The sequence below is a fragment of the Hyperolius riggenbachi genome, chromosome 4 (assembly GCF_040937935.1).
Source record: "Hyperolius riggenbachi isolate aHypRig1 chromosome 4, aHypRig1.pri, whole genome shotgun sequence".
Classification (NCBI taxonomy): Eukaryota; Metazoa; Chordata; class Amphibia; order Anura; family Hyperoliidae; genus Hyperolius; species Hyperolius riggenbachi.
In genome coordinates, this window is record NC_090649.1 from 44,683,390 (window position 1) to 44,698,742 (window position 15,353).

At 48.7% G+C, this 15,353-nt stretch overlaps 1 protein-coding gene across 3 annotated transcripts in view; it reads right to left on the bottom strand.

The window, feature by feature from the left end:
* The window catches only part of LOC137571191 (cytochrome P450 2C44-like), a 78,951-nt gene that overhangs the window by 47,961 nt on the left and 15,637 nt on the right, over positions 1-15,353 (bottom strand). For 2 of the 3 annotated variants that reach the window (XM_068280013.1, XM_068280012.1), the window contains exon 2: positions 6,831-7,027. The exons of the other annotated variant lie outside the window; for it this stretch is intronic. In XM_068280013.1, the coding sequence (XP_068136114.1) occupies positions 6,831-7,013 (183 nt within the window). In that variant the 5' untranslated portion in view covers positions 7,014-7,027. The remainder of the gene's footprint in view (positions 1-6,830; positions 7,028-15,353) is intronic. 3 annotated transcript variants of the gene reach the window in all.

Here is a 15,353-nt window from a genome sequence, read left to right on the forward strand (position 1 = left end):
GGGTGATGTTCGAGTTCGGCCGAACACCTGACGGTGCTCGGCCAAACCGTTCGGCCACATGGCCGAACTAAGAGCGCATGGCCGAACGTTCCCCGAACGTTCGGCTAGCGCTGTGATTGGCCGAACGGGTCACGTGGTTCGGGCCCGAACGCGCTCTGATTGGCCGAACGGTCACGTGGTTCGGGTAAATAAATACCCGAACCACGTCATATCTCCGCCATTTGTCTGTGGGTTTAGCTTTGGGTAGGCAGGCAGGGTAGTTCGCTCTCCAGCCACGCTAGCCAGGGTCCCCCCCAGTCATTGTGTGTCGCTGCTGGGAACAGTAGTACACCGCTCGCTCAGCCACACTATATATAGCATTGTTTACTGCCACTGTGTACCTCGCTCAGCCACGCTATATATATAGCATTGTGTTTTCTGACACTCTGTGTACACGGCTTAGCCTGACTAATATAGCATTGTGTGTACTGCCACTGTGCACCTCGCTCAGCCACGCTATATATAGCATTGTGTGTACTGCCACTGTGCACCTCGCTCAGCCACGCTATATATAGCATTGTGTGTACTGCCACTGTGCACCTCGCTCAGCCACGCTATATATAGCATTGTGTGTACTGCCACTGTGCACCTCGCTCAGCCACGCTATATATAGCATTGTGTGTACTGCCACTGTGCACCTCGCTCAGCCACGCTATATATAGCATTGTGTGTACTGCCACTGTGCACCTCGCTCAGCCACGCTATATATATAGCATTGTGTTTTCTGACACTCTGTGTACACGGCTTAGCCTGACTAATATAGCATTGTGTGTACTGCCACTGTGCACCTCGCTCAGCCATGCTATATATAGCATTGTGTGTACTGCCACTGTGCACCTCGCTCAGCCACGCTATATATAGCATTGTGTGTACTGCCACTGTGCACCTCGCTCAGCCACGCTATATATAGCATTGTGCTTTCTGACACTCTGTGTACACGGCTTAGCCTGACTAATATAGCATTGTGTGTACTGCCACTGTGCACCTCGCTCAGCCACGCTATATATAGCATTGTGTTTTCTGACACTCTGTGTACACGGCTTAGCCAGACTATATAGCATTGTGTGTACTGCCACTCTGTGTACACCGCTCAGCCAGACTATATAGCATTGTGTTTACTTCCACTCTGTGTCTGCTGGGCCTGGGAACAGTAGTACACCGCTCACCCGCCACTGTATAGCATTGTGCTCTGTGTCGCTGCTGGGAATAGTGGTACTGTATAGCATTTCTGTACTGCCACTGTACTGCTGCCAGTCAGCGTGTACTGTAAGGATAAGTGAAATGAGGAAGAAATCCGGTAAAAGAGGAAGGGGCAAGGTACAGGCCACAGGGGAGCACCCAAGAAAACCCACTCAATACCGCCCATGTTGTCCAGGACAACAACCCTCACAAATCCAAAAGAACAGGACCAGATAATTACTTGGATGACCTCTCAAGCGTCCAGCAGTGGGTTAAGCAGCACCAGCACATCACGCACGAGGTCCGAGTCCTCAGCCAGTTACAAGGAGCCAGTGGGCACAAAGCTGACACAACCGGCAGCGACACCACGCACACAACTGCCAGATAACCAGTCCTATGAATTACCTCAGGACACAATGGGGTATTCGCAGGAGCTATTCCCAGCCCAACAAACTTCCACCTATGAAAGGTCAATGGAGGAACAGCCAGAAATGTTGTGCCCGGATTCACAACCATTAACTGTGGGAAATGCACCGCGCACTGAAATACAAGGCGAGTCCGAGGAGGACTTTGCAACCCAAATCCCAGAGCAAGTTGGGCAGGAGGGGTTGCAATTGCAGGAGGTCGGCCGACAAGATCTGGAAGACGACGTTGGAGTGAGCTGCGCAGAGGTTGTTCTGGGGAGCTCTACTCCACGGCGGCGGCCCCCCACAATGACATATGACGAGTTTGAGGAGATGGAAGAGGAGGGTATGGACAATGTGGACAGAGACCCAGATTTTATTTGTGAACGAGAACATCGCCGTCGTAGCAGCAGCACAGATGAGTCTGTTGAAGAACCCACTGCTGCACGAGTTCGCCTTGTGCCACAAGGTAGGCGGCGCGCAATTTCAGGCACCACAAGCGTGGAAGTTAGAGTGAGAGGCAAAAGAGGAGGAAACAGAAATCGCCAGCAAGGAGGCAGGTGCTCCAAAGTCTGGGCTTTCTTTGAAGACTGCACTGAGGATGTTACCATGGCGATTTGCAAGGTGTGCAAGACTCGCCTGAGCAGGGGGAAAAGTATTAACAACCTCTCCACCACCAGCATGAGCCGCCACATGCTATCCAAACATCCCACTCTGTGGGCAAACGCGGCAGGACAGGGTACCAGCAACACTGCCTCCCTTGGGTTCACCAGACTCACCACCAGACCCGCCTCAGCAGCAGCAGTAGCCCAGCCATTGCGTGGTTCACAACATTCACAAACATCAGACGACGCTGACACTGTCACTTTCCGGAGTAGTGCTCTTGAGGTCTCCCAGTGTTCATCAAACACAACAACCAACAGCCCTTCCGTGTGCAGCGCTACGGTTCAGTTGTCTGTGTCGGAGATGTTTGAGCGCAAGAGGAAATTGCCAGCAAATGACCCCCGGGCCGTGGCAGTAACAGCCAGCATAGCCAAGCTTCTGGCCTGCGAAATGCTGCCATATCGAGTGGTGGAGACAAACAGCTTCAAGGGCATGATGTCAGTGGCCATCCCACGTTACGTGGTTCCCAGCCGCTACTACTTTGCGCGCTCTGCAGTGCCTGAGTTGCATGAGCACGTGGTCAGCAAAATAACCCGAAGCTTGAAGAATGCCGTTGCCTGCAAGGTTCACCTCACCACTGACACTTGGACGAGTGCGTTCGGCCAGGGTCGATACATCTCCCTTACCGCGCACTGGGTGAACCTTGTGGAGCCTGGCAGCGATTCCTCACCTGCTACGGCGCGGGTGTTGCCCACGCCGCAAACAGCTGCACCGCCGTCCCTCCCACTGGATAACAACAGCAGCACCTACCTCTCTGACTCCTTCTCCTCCAACGCATCTCAAAGCTGTACCTCATCCGGAAACGCTAACCCAGCAGCAGTAGGATCGTGGAAGCAGTGCAGCACAGCTGTTGGCATGCGTCAGTAAGCGTTGCTGAAGCTGATCTGCCTTGGGGATAAGCAGCACACAGGGGAGGAAATTTGGAAGGGAATAAAGGAACAGACGGATTTGTGGCTGGCACCGCTGGACTTGAAACCGGGCATGGTTGTGTGTGATAATGGGAGTAATCTCATTCGCGCTTTAAGGTTGGCTAAGCTGACACACATCCCTTGCCTGGCGCACGTGATGAACCTAGTAGTTCAGCGGTTCCTGAGGACATACCCAGGCGTGGCCGATCTTCTGTTGAAGGTGCGTCGAGTGGCCAAACATTGTAGAAATTCCAGTACTGCTTCGGGGGCACTCGCCAAGATGCAGGAGCGCTTCAATCTCCCCCACCATCGCTTGCTGTGTGATGTCCCTACGCGCTGGAATTCTACGCTGCACATGCTAGCACGCTTTTGTGAGCAGAAGAGTGCAGTGGTCCAGTACATGACGGCGCAGTACCGAGGCGCATCCGGCCAGCTGCCAAGCTTCTGTGGATCCGATTGGGCCAACATGTTGGACCTCTGCCAAGTCCTCCAAAATTTTGAGCAATCCACGTTGCTTGTGAGCAGTGACAACTCTTCAGTCAGCATTACCATACCACTGCTGTGTTTACTGAAGAGGTCAATGTTGAAAATCAAGGAAACAGCTGTCATGATGCAACTGGGGGAATCTGAAGGAGAAAACGATCAGCGTGATGGTACCAACATCAGGCCATCCGCCTCAGGGAACGCTGGCCCCAGCAGCTATGACGAAGAAGAGGAGGAGGAACAGCTGGAGTTGGAGCAGGAATTTCATGCCACCACTGACGAGGGCCAGAGCGGTGCACGTTGGACTTCCACAATTCAACGCGAATGGTCAGCAGAAGCAGACCAGGAGGAAGGTGACGACTATGATGCATCACAACAACTATCACAACGCTCACAAGAGGATGATGAGGATTCTGGTAGGACTCTGGCACACATGGCTCAATTCATGCTAGACTGCATTGAACGCGACCCACGCATTGTGCGCATTCTGGACAACACCAATTACTGGGTTTATACCCTTCTGGATCCACGGTACAAACACAATGTTCCAAAACTGCTTGAAGAAAGAGTCAGACAGGTCAAAATGGAAGAATACCAGCAGGCCCTTGTGGAGACTTTAGAGAGGAGATTGACATCCTCCCCCTCCTCTAGCCAGTTGTACGCAGACAGACTGACTTCCGCAAACCCAGGACGACCAGGAGGGCAGCAAACAACGCAAGCCGCAGCTAGTGCCCAAAAGGGAATGGTATCGGCAGTGTCCTTGGAGTGGGAACATTTTATGACACCCATGCAGCAGCAGCCCACTGAACAGCAAGCGTGCAGATCCACCTCCAACACCGATCGCCTGGAGAAGATGGTCAAGGACTACATGTCAGATGACGTAGCTGTGTCGAACAATCCATCTGCACCCTTCAACTATTGGGTATCGAAGCTAGACACCTGGCACGAACTGGCAATGTACGCAATAGAGGTGCTGGCTTGCCCGGCAGCCAGCGTTATGTCGGAACGCTGTTTCAGTGCTGCCGGAGGCATCGTCACAGATCGGCGTATCCGCCTCTCCACAGAAAATGCAGACCGTCTGACTCAAATTAAAATGAATCAATCCTGGATTGGAAACGACTACGCAACACTCCAGGACCCCAACCAAGTAACATGACCAATGAACATCTGGGATGGTGTAGCGTTTCCGGTCCCTGTTTATTGAACCTCTCATCTGTATTACATTTATGACTGCATGGCGGCAAAAAGCATTGCTGCTATATCCGCACGCTTTTTGTCCTCATGCAAGGCCTGGGTTGTTGTGTCTCAAAAAGCATAGCCTTCTCCTCCTGCGCCTGCTCCTGTTCCATCACGTGTGCTGCTGCTGCTGCTGGGTTAGCGTTGCCGGTCCCTGTTTATTGAACCACTTATCTTTATTACATTTATGACTGCATGGCGGTACAAAGCATGCTATCCGCACGCTTCTTGTCCTCATGCAAGGCCTGGGTTGTTGTGTCTCACAAAGCGTGGCCTTCTCCTCCTGCGCCTCCTCCTGTTCCATCACGTCTGCTGCTGCTGGGTTAGCGTTGCCGCGTGGTCCCTGTTTATTGAACCACTTATCTTTATTACATTTATGACTGCATGGCGGTACCTCATGCAAGGCCTGGGTTGTTGTGTCTCACAAAGCGTGGCCTTCTCCTCCTGCGCCTCCTCCTGTTCCATCACGTCTGCTGCTGCTGGGTTAGCGTTGCCGCGTGGTCCCTGTTTATTGAACCACTTATCTTTATTACATTTATGACTGCATGGCGGTACCTCATGCAAGGCCTGGGTTGTTGTGTCTCACAAAGCGTGGCCTTCTCCTCCTGCGCCTGCTCCTGTTCCATCATGTGTGCTGCTGCTGCTGGGTTAGCGTTGCCGGTCCCTGTTTATGGAACCTCTTATCTTTATTACATTTATGACTGCATGGCGGTACAAAGCATGCTATCTGCACGCTTCTTGTCCTCATGCAAGGCCTGGGTTGTTGTGTCTCACAAAGCGTGGCCTTCTCCTCCTGCGCCACCCTCCTCCTGTTCCATCACGTGTGCTGCTGCTGGGTTAGCGTTACCGGTCCCTTTTCCTGGAACCTCTTATATGTATTACATTTATGACTGCTTGCCGACAAAAAGCATGTTACCTGTGCAAAGAAAACAGACATTTCCCGCATTTAAAAGACAGTTTTCCCTTTGAAACTTTAAAATCGATTTTCTCAAAAACTATAACCTCTTTTTGCTAAATTTTTTTTTCCTCTTGTACCCACTCCCAAGGTGCACATACCCTGTAAATTTGGGGTATGTAGCATGTAAGGAGGCTTTACAAAGCACAAAAGTTCGGGTCCCCATTGACTTCCATTATGTTCGGAGTTCGGGTCGAACACCCGAACATCGCGGCCATGTTCGGCCTGTTCGGCCCGAACCCGAACATCTAGATGTTCGCCCAACACTACCTCTGAGTAAGATCGGAAATGTAGGTTGGAGGTTTTGTGGACAGATTTGTAGGTCAGACACAGTATCTTGAATCTGATTCTGGACTGGATAGGAAGCCAGGGGAGGGATTCAAGGAGGGGATCTGCCGTGGTGGAGCGATGGGAGCAGTGGATAATTCTGGCTGCCGCATTCATGATGGACTGCAGTGGGGCTGTTCGGGTCATAGGGAGACCAGACAGCAGGGCATTGCAATAGTCAAGGCGGGAAATGATGAGGGCATGGATGAGGAGTTTGGTGGTGGCAGAGGTCAGGAAAGGGTGAATCTTACAGATGTTACGAAGGTGGAAGTTGCAGGACTTTGTGAGGTTTTGGATGTGGGGAGTGAAGGAGAGTGGGGAGTCCAGGGTGACACCCAGACAGCTTTTGTCACTGTAATCACTTTTGTCACTGTCATTACCAATTCTGTATTTTGCATCGATTCTGTATTTTGTATATTGGTGTGTACTATTGTCTGTTTTATTATGTACTCCAAGTTTATTTCTTACTTTGTACAGCGCCACAGAATATGTTGGGGTTTTATAAATCAATAATAATTATAACATACATGGGTCTTTTCACAATAAACAAAAACAAAAAAACCTAGCCACATTGCACTAGGCAACACACCAGCTTTGAGTTTTTTGTCTTCTGTTTTTGCAGCACAGCATTGTTACCTCTATAACTGTCTTCCTAGGATCTTTTCTGAACAACAAATGCAAATTTCCAATGAGGGGGAGGGGTCTGGGACCAGGAGGGAAGTTCTTGTGCTTTTCTGTCTTCTGCTTGCTGTACAATATCGCCATAAAGAGGATGATCGCAATGGACAAGAGACTCGTCACAGGGTCAATGGTAATCATGATGCCAAGAAAACCTAATATAAAAAATATATGTATATAATAAACCCTTTTTTTAAAGTTTGCAGCTCTTGAGCATGAATACTGATTGTATCTGTGTGACATATCATTGTGACCAGCGAACTGTTTTTGCTGTTTACACTAAGTAAACAGTCTTAAAGTGAACCCGAGGTGAGAGTGATATGGAGGCTGCCATATTTAGAGTTGAGCTGAAATTTTCGTAATTTCGCATTACCATAATTACGCATGCGAAATTTGCGATTACGATGCGAAATTACGGTAGCGTAATTGCCATTAAAATCGTAATTGAAAATACCGTAAGCGTAATTTCGCGTTACGTTCATGCCGTAATTTCGCATTAAAACATACCGTAATTTCGCGTTAAACCGTAACGCTCCGTATAATATTAAAAAGCCGCCGACTTTAAGGGTTAATAGCAAAGCCCCCTTAAATGCTAAGAGCCTCAAATTTGGAGAATATATTAAGGAGATCAGAAGGAATAAGAGGAAAAAAATTTTTTGCAAAAAGACCTTATAGTTTTTGAGAAAATCGATGTTAAAGTTTCAAAGGAAAAATGTATACATTTAAAAACCCGCCGACTTTAACGGTTAATAGCAAAGCCTGCTTAAAGTTTAGGAACACCAAATTCCCAGGGTATATTAAGGGGATCAGTGGGAATAAGAGGAACAAATTTTTTTTCAAAAAGACCTTATAGTTTTTGAGAAAATCGATTTTTAAGTTTCAAGGGCAAAAATGTCTTTTAAATGCGTAAAATGTCAGGTTTTTTTGCACAGGTAACAATAGTGTATTATTTTCATAGATTCCCCCAAGTGGGAAGAGTTTTACTTACTTCGTTCTGAGTGTGGGAAATATAAAAAAAAAAAAAAGACGTGGGGTCCCCCCTCCCAGACCTCTTTAACCCCTTGTCCCCCATGCAGGCTGGGATAGCCAGAATGCGGAGCACCGGCCGCGTGGGGCTCCGCACCCTGACGATACCAGCCCGCATGGTCCATGGATTGGGGGGTCTCGGAAGGGGAGGGGCAGCCAAGCTTTCCCCTCCCCCTCCGAGCCCTTGTCCAACCCAAGGAAAAGGGGCTCTTCTCCACCTCCGATGGGCGGTGGAGGTGGAGGCCGCGATTTCCTGTGGGGGGGGGTTCATGGTGGAATCTGGGAGTCCCCTTTAAAAAGGGGTCCCCCAGATGCCCACCCCCCCTCCCAGGAGAAATGAGTATAGAGGTACTTGTACCCCTTACCCATTTCCTTTAAGAGTTAAAAGTAAATAAACACACAAACACTTAGAAAAAGTATTTTAATTGAACAAAAAACATAACCACGAAAAAAGTCCTTTAATATTCTTAATTAACCATTAATACTTACCTGTCCCTTTAAATAAATGATCCCTCGCAATATCCTCGGAAATGTTCTATCAGTTACAATGTAACAAAGTTATTTACAATGTAACAACTTTGTTACATTGTAACTACGCCGCACCCGACGTCACTCGACGCTCAGCCGCCGCATACGCGTCTTGCACGGACCCGACAGAGCTCTGAGCTATATAGCTCAGAGCTCTCTAAGCATCTTTGTATTTGGGCTCCAAGGAGCCCCATTGATCCTTAGCAGACCAATGGGGTTCCTTCTGATTTGAAGGAACCCCATTGGTCTGCTAAGGACCAATGGGGCTCCTCGGAGCCCAAATTCAAAGATGCTTAGGAGAGCTCTGAGCTATATAGCTCAGAGCTCTGTCGGGTCCGTGCAGGACGCTAAGTCCCCGCCGGCTCCCGCTTCCCTCCCCGCCTCTCCCACATGTCACCCACATGTGGGTGACATGTGGGTGACAGATGTGGGCGGGGTGGACGGCGGGAGCCGGCGGGGACTTAGCGTCCTGCACGGACGCGTAAGTGTATGCGGCGGCTGAGCGGCGAGTGACGTCGGGTGCGGCGTAGTTACAATGTAACAAAGTTGTTACATTGTAAATAACTTTGTTACATTGTAACTGATAGAACATTTCCGATGATATTGCGAGGGATCATTTATTTAAAGGGACAGGTAAGTATTAATGGTTAATTAAGAATATTAAAGGACTTTTTTCGTGGTTATGTTTTTTGTTCAATTAAAATACTTTTTCTATGTGTTTGTGTGTTTATTTACTTTTAACTCTTAAAGGAAATGGGTAAGGGGTACAAGTACCTCTATACTCATTTCTCCTGGGAGGGGGGGTGGGCATCTGGGGGACCCCTTTTTAAAGGGGACTCCCAGATTCCACCATGAACCCTCCCCCCAGAAAATCGCAGCCTCCACCTCCACCGCCCATCGGAGGTGGAGAAGAGCCCCTTGTCCTTGGATTGGACAAGGGCTCGGAGGGGGAGGGGAAAGCTTGGCTGCCCCTCCCCTTCCGAGACCCCCCAATCCATGGACCATGCGGGCTGGTATAGTCAGGGTGCGGAGCCCCATGCGGCCGGTGCTCCGCATTCTGGCTATCCCAGCCTGCATGGGGGACAAGGGGTTAAAGAGGTCTGGGAGGGGGGACCCCACGTCGTTTTTTTTTTTTTATTTCCCACACTCAGAACGAAGTAAGTAAAACTCTTCCCACTTGGGGGAATCTATGAAAATAATACACTATTGTTACCTGTGCAAAAAAACCTGACATTTTCCGCATTTAAAAGACATTTTTGCCCTTGAAACTTAACCATTTACCGCCATCCTAACGTATTAAAACGTCATGCTTACCGCTATTAACAGCAACATGACGTTTTAATACGTCGCGCATTCCCGCCGCTGCTACCGCCGTGTGTCCGCCGCTACCGCCGCCATTACCGTCGGGATCCCGTGCTGGGCGATTGGGGAAGAGGACTGAACAGTCCTCTACCCAATCGCAGTGCCTGGAGTGAATGGACGTGACCGCGAACAGCGGCTACGTCCATTCACATAAACAGGAAATGTAACAGTTTAATAAAGTGTGTAAAAAAAAAAAAAAAAAAAGTGAACACGTCCTATGAGTGTTCACCAGCGCCATCTTGTGGCCAAAAAGTATATTACACTTACAAAATACATACATTTTCAAGTATATACACATCACTAATAAAATTACACTTCCAACCCTCCCCCCCAAAAAAAACACTTGTAAAAAAAAAAAATCAGCTTAAAAAAAATAAATAAATAGTTACCTTAGGGACTCAGCTTTTTTTATTCTATATTTTATGGGGGAAAATTAATTTTAATTTATTACATAGGGGCTTGTAATTATGGCCAGAACAAACAGAAAAATAACCACTTATATTTCAAAATAATATACTGTCGCCATACATTGTGGTAGGGACATAATCTAAACGGTTTAATTATCGGGACCACTGGGCAAATAAAACGTGTTTGTTTTATCCACAGGAGAATGTTTAATTTTAAAACTATAAAGGCTGAACACTGAGAAATAATGATTTTTTTTCTTTTTTTTTCTGTTTTTCTCATTAAAATGCATTTAGAATAAAAAAATTCTTAGCAAAATGTACTATCCACAGAAAGCCTAATTGGTGGCGAAAAAAACGAGGTATAGATCATTTTCTTGTGATAAGTAGTAATAAAGTTATTAGGGAATAAAAGGGAGGAGCGCTGACAACTGAAAATTGCTCTGGTCCGTTAGGATAAAAACCCTTGGGGGTGAACTGGTTAAAAATCGATTTTCTCAAAAACTATAAGGTCTTTTTGAAAAAAAAATTGTTTCCTCTTATTCCCACTGATCCCCTTAATATACCCTGGGAATTTGGTGTTCCTAAACTTTAAGCAGGCTTTGCTATTAACCGTTAAAGTCGGCGGGTTTTTAAATGTATACATTTTTCCTTTGAAACTTTAACATCGATTTTCTCAAAAACTATAAGGTCTTTTTGCAAAAAAATTTTTTCCTCTTATTCCTTCTGATCTCCTTAATATATTCTCCAAATTTGAGGCTCTTAGCATTTAAGGGGGCTTTGCTATTAACCCGTAAAGTCGGCGGCTACCTAACATTGATCCATGCGTCAACTTTTCCGCTTGGGAGCATGGCCATACGCATTAATTTCGTAATACCCACAGTAATGCGAAAATTACGCGAAAAATTACGCTTACGCGAAATTTCGCGAAATCCTTCTTCATTACGATTATGTACTTACGGCCATAATCGTAATTACACTAATTACGCGAAATTTCGCAAAATCGTAATTACGTCATTACGCTCATCTCTAGCCATATTTATTGACTTTTAAAGAGACACTGAAGCGAGTAAAAACTCGCTTCGTCTCTTATATTCAGCAGGGGCATGTGTGCCCCTGCTAAACCGCCGCTATCGCGCCGCACAACGGGGGTCCCTTACCCCCCCAATTCCCCCCCTGGAAAATCAACGACCAAATTGGTCGTAGATTTTGCTGCTCCTAGAGGCAGGGCTAACGGCTGCAGCCCTGCCTCACAGCGCGTCTATATCAGCGGCGCATCACCGCCTCTCCCCCGCCCCTCTCAGTGAAGGAAGACTGAGAGGGGCGGGGGAGAGGCGGAGATACACGCTGACAGACGCGCGTGGGGCAGGGCTATAGCCGTTAGCCCTGCCTCAATGTGGAAGAGATCCCCGGCGAGGACGGAGGGGATTTGGGGGGTAAGGGACCCCCGTTGTGCGGCGCGCTAGCGGCGGTTTAGCAGGGGCACATATGCCCTTTGAGTCCGCCAGGAGAAAAGCGCGATATAAATGTTATTTGTCTTGTCTTGAATATAAGAGAAGAAGCGAGTTTTATACTCGCTTCAGATTCTCTTTAAGCAATACAGGTTGCCAGGCAGCCCTGCTGGTCTATTTGGCTGCAGAAGTGTCTGAATTACACCACAAACAAGCATGCAGCTAATCTTGTAAGTTCTGACAATATTGCCAGAAGCACTTGACCAGGGTCTATAGATAAAAGCATTAGAGGCAGAGAGTCAGCAGGGCTGCCAGGCAACTGATATTGCTTAAAATGTAATACATATGGCAGCCTCCATACCACTCCCACCTAAGGTTCACTTTAAAGCAGAAGTGAACTGAGAGGGATATGGAGGCTGCCATATTTGTTTCCTTTTAAACAATGCATAATGCCTGGCTGTCCTGCAGATTCTCAGCGTCTAATACGTTTAGCCGTAGACCATGAACAAGCATGCAGATCAAGTGCTCTGTCTGAAATGTAACTGAATTACCTGCATGCATGTTTCAGGTGTGTGATTCAGACACTACTGCAGCCAAATAGATCAGTGGGATGCCAGGCAACTGGTATCGTTTAAAAGGAAATAAATATGGCACCCTCCACATCCCTTTCAGTTTCAGCGTCCATTAAGTCTAGCTATCAGCAGCAAAGCATGCAAAAGACTGAAATGAGTATAAAATGTAATTTTTATAAATTAATTTAAAACAAATCAAGATTTCATTGAATCAGTTTTGAAGAGATGAAACTCATTAAAAAAAAAAAAAAAAAAAAAAAAAAAAAGTGAGCGGATGTGATTACTGCACCTTTTACGCATACAGTGAGTTTGCTTCAAGGAGCCTTGTAAAGTAGCAGTGGTGTAGCAATACGGGATGCAGAGGTTGCGACTGCATCGGGGCCCCTGGAGCAGAGGGGCCCACCTTCATCTATCTCATTAGCTTTCAGTGGTGCTATGCTGGGAATGAACACCTCTATTTGTGCATTGCACTGTAATACTCCTTAAAGGATACCCCAACTGAAATGTGACATAATGAGATAGACATGTGTATGTACAGTGCTTAGCACACAGATAACTATGCTGTGTTCCTTTTTTTCTTTCTCTGCCTGAAAGAGTTAAATATCAGGTATGTAAGTGGCTGACTCAGTCCTGACTCAGACAGGAAGTGACTACAGTGTGACCCTCACTGATAAGAAATTCCCCTTTTTTACCTCTTTCTTGCTCTCAGAAGCCATTTTCTGCTAGGAAAGTGTTTTATAGTTGGAATTTCTCATCAGTGTACACAGTAGTCACAGTGTCACACTGTAGTCACTTCCTGTCTGAGTCAGCCACTTACATACCTGATATTTAACTCTTTCAGGCAGAGAAAGAAAAAAAGGAACACAGCATAGTTATCTGTGTGCTAGGCACTGTACATACACATGTCTATCTCATTATGTCACATTTCAGTTCTGGTATCCTTTAACTAACTGTTTCCTTCCTCCTCTCTGGTAGATTTTGGGGCTCCATATCAATAGAGTGCTTGGGGCCCCATGTAAAATTTGCACAGGGTCCCCAAGCTCTCATGAGCCAAGGTGAAACACCTGCATCAGGTGCAGAGATTACAGGGGCAGCATGTTTGTACTGTGTTTACACTATCAGCAGCAGAGTAGCAGGAGAAGTGAGAGGAGAGCGAGGTGAAGAGGTCATCATTGGGGAAAAGCAGCTTGTTGTGCTGTGTGAGGAGTCTGACAGTGAGTGAGGAGGGGGAGGCAGGAGAGCAGCAGTGTTTCATGTGACTTGCACAGCAGAAGAGAGGAGGTGGCACTCAGGGGCGTCTGAGTCACTAGGCAGCTATAAATTTTTGCCTATGGCGCCGTGGGTCTAAGTGGGCGCCTTCTCGCCAAGTCGCCGCTCTGTCCGTTTGTTTAATTTTTTTTTTCTTCTTTCAGCCAGCCAGGTCGGCGCCGGCTGTGACAGGCAGCTCAGCCTGTGCCCGGCGCCGCCTACTGGTCCGCCCCCTTCCTCTCCTGAGTCTCTGAGCAAGCAGCACGCACATTAGTTCATATGTGCGGTGCCGCCGCCTACTGGTCCGCCCCCTCTCCCCGCCCCCTCTCCCTCTCTGTGCAGACTAGCGTGCGGCCTCCGCACGCTAGTTCGTTTACACGTCGGCGCCGCCCCTAACTCCGCCCCCCGCCTGTCACACGTGTTGTGACGCAGGGACCAGTCACCAGTGCTACCGCCGGCTGGCCGCTGGCTACACCTGACTGCGCAGTGTGCGCACAAACTATCAGAGGCAACACACCTCACAGTGAGTGCGAAGATCTGCAGATCTGCTGCTCATGATGATTTTTTTATATGCATCCGGATTCCTGGCTAGCCCTGATTCCGAGGGGCACCTGTCGCTATCTAACCTGGGGGGGTCCCTGTCACTATCTAACCTGGGGGGGTCCCTGTCACTATCTAACCTGGGGGGGTCCCTGTCACTATCTAACCTGGGGGTCGCTGTCTCTAACCTGGGGGGTCACTGTCTCTATCTAACCTGGGGGTCCCTGTCACTATCTAACCTGGGGGGTCCCTGTCACTATCTAACCTGGGGGTTGCTGTCTCTAACCTGGGGGTCGCTGTCACTATCTAACCTGGGGGTCGCTGTCTCTAACCTGGGGGTCGCTGTCACTATCTAACCTGGGGGTCGCTGTCACTATCTAACCTGGGGGTCGCTGTCTCTATCTAACCTGGGGGTCCCTGTCACTATCTAACCTGGGGGGGTCCCTGTCACTATCTAACCTGGGGGGGTCCCTGTCACTATCTAACCTGGGGGTCGCTGTCTCTATCTAACCTGGGGGTCCCTGTCACTATCTAACCTGGGGGGTCGCTGTCACTATCTAACCTGGGGGTTGCTGTCTCTAACTTGGGGGTCGCTGTCACTATCTAACCTGGGGGTCGCTGTCACTATCTAACCTGGGGGTCGCTGTCTCTAACCTGGGGGTCGCTGTCACTATCTAACCTGGGGGTCGCTGTCACTATCTAACCTGGGGGTCGCTGTCTCTATCTAACCTGGGGGTCCCTGTCACTATCTAACCTGGGGGGGGTCCCTGTCACTATCTAACCTGGGGGGGTCCCTGTCACTATCTAACCTGGGGGTCGCTGTCTCTATCTAACCTGGGGGTTGCTGTCTCTAACCTGGGGGTCGCTGTCACTATCTAACCTGGGGGTCGCTGTCACTATCTAACCTGGGGGTCGCTGTCACTATCTAACCTGGGGGTCGCTGTCTCTAACCTGGGGGTCGCTGTCACTATCTAACCTGGGGGTCGCTGTCACTATCTAACCTGGGGGTCGCTGTCTCTAACCTGGGGGTCGCTGTCACTATCTAACCTGGGGGTCGCTGTCACTATCTAACCTGGGGGTCGCTGTCTCTATCTAACCTGGGGGTCCCTGTCACTATCTAACCTGGGGGGGGTCCCTGTCACTATCTAACCTGGGGGGGTCCCTGTCACTATCTAACCTGGGGGGGTCCCTGTCACTATCTAACCTGGGGGTCGCTGTCTCTATCTAACCTGGGGGTCCCTGTCACTATCTAACCTGGGGGGTCCCTGTCACTATCTAACCTGGGGGTTGCTGTCTCTAACCTGGGGGTCACTGTCACTATCTAACCTGGGGGTCGCTGTCACTATCTAA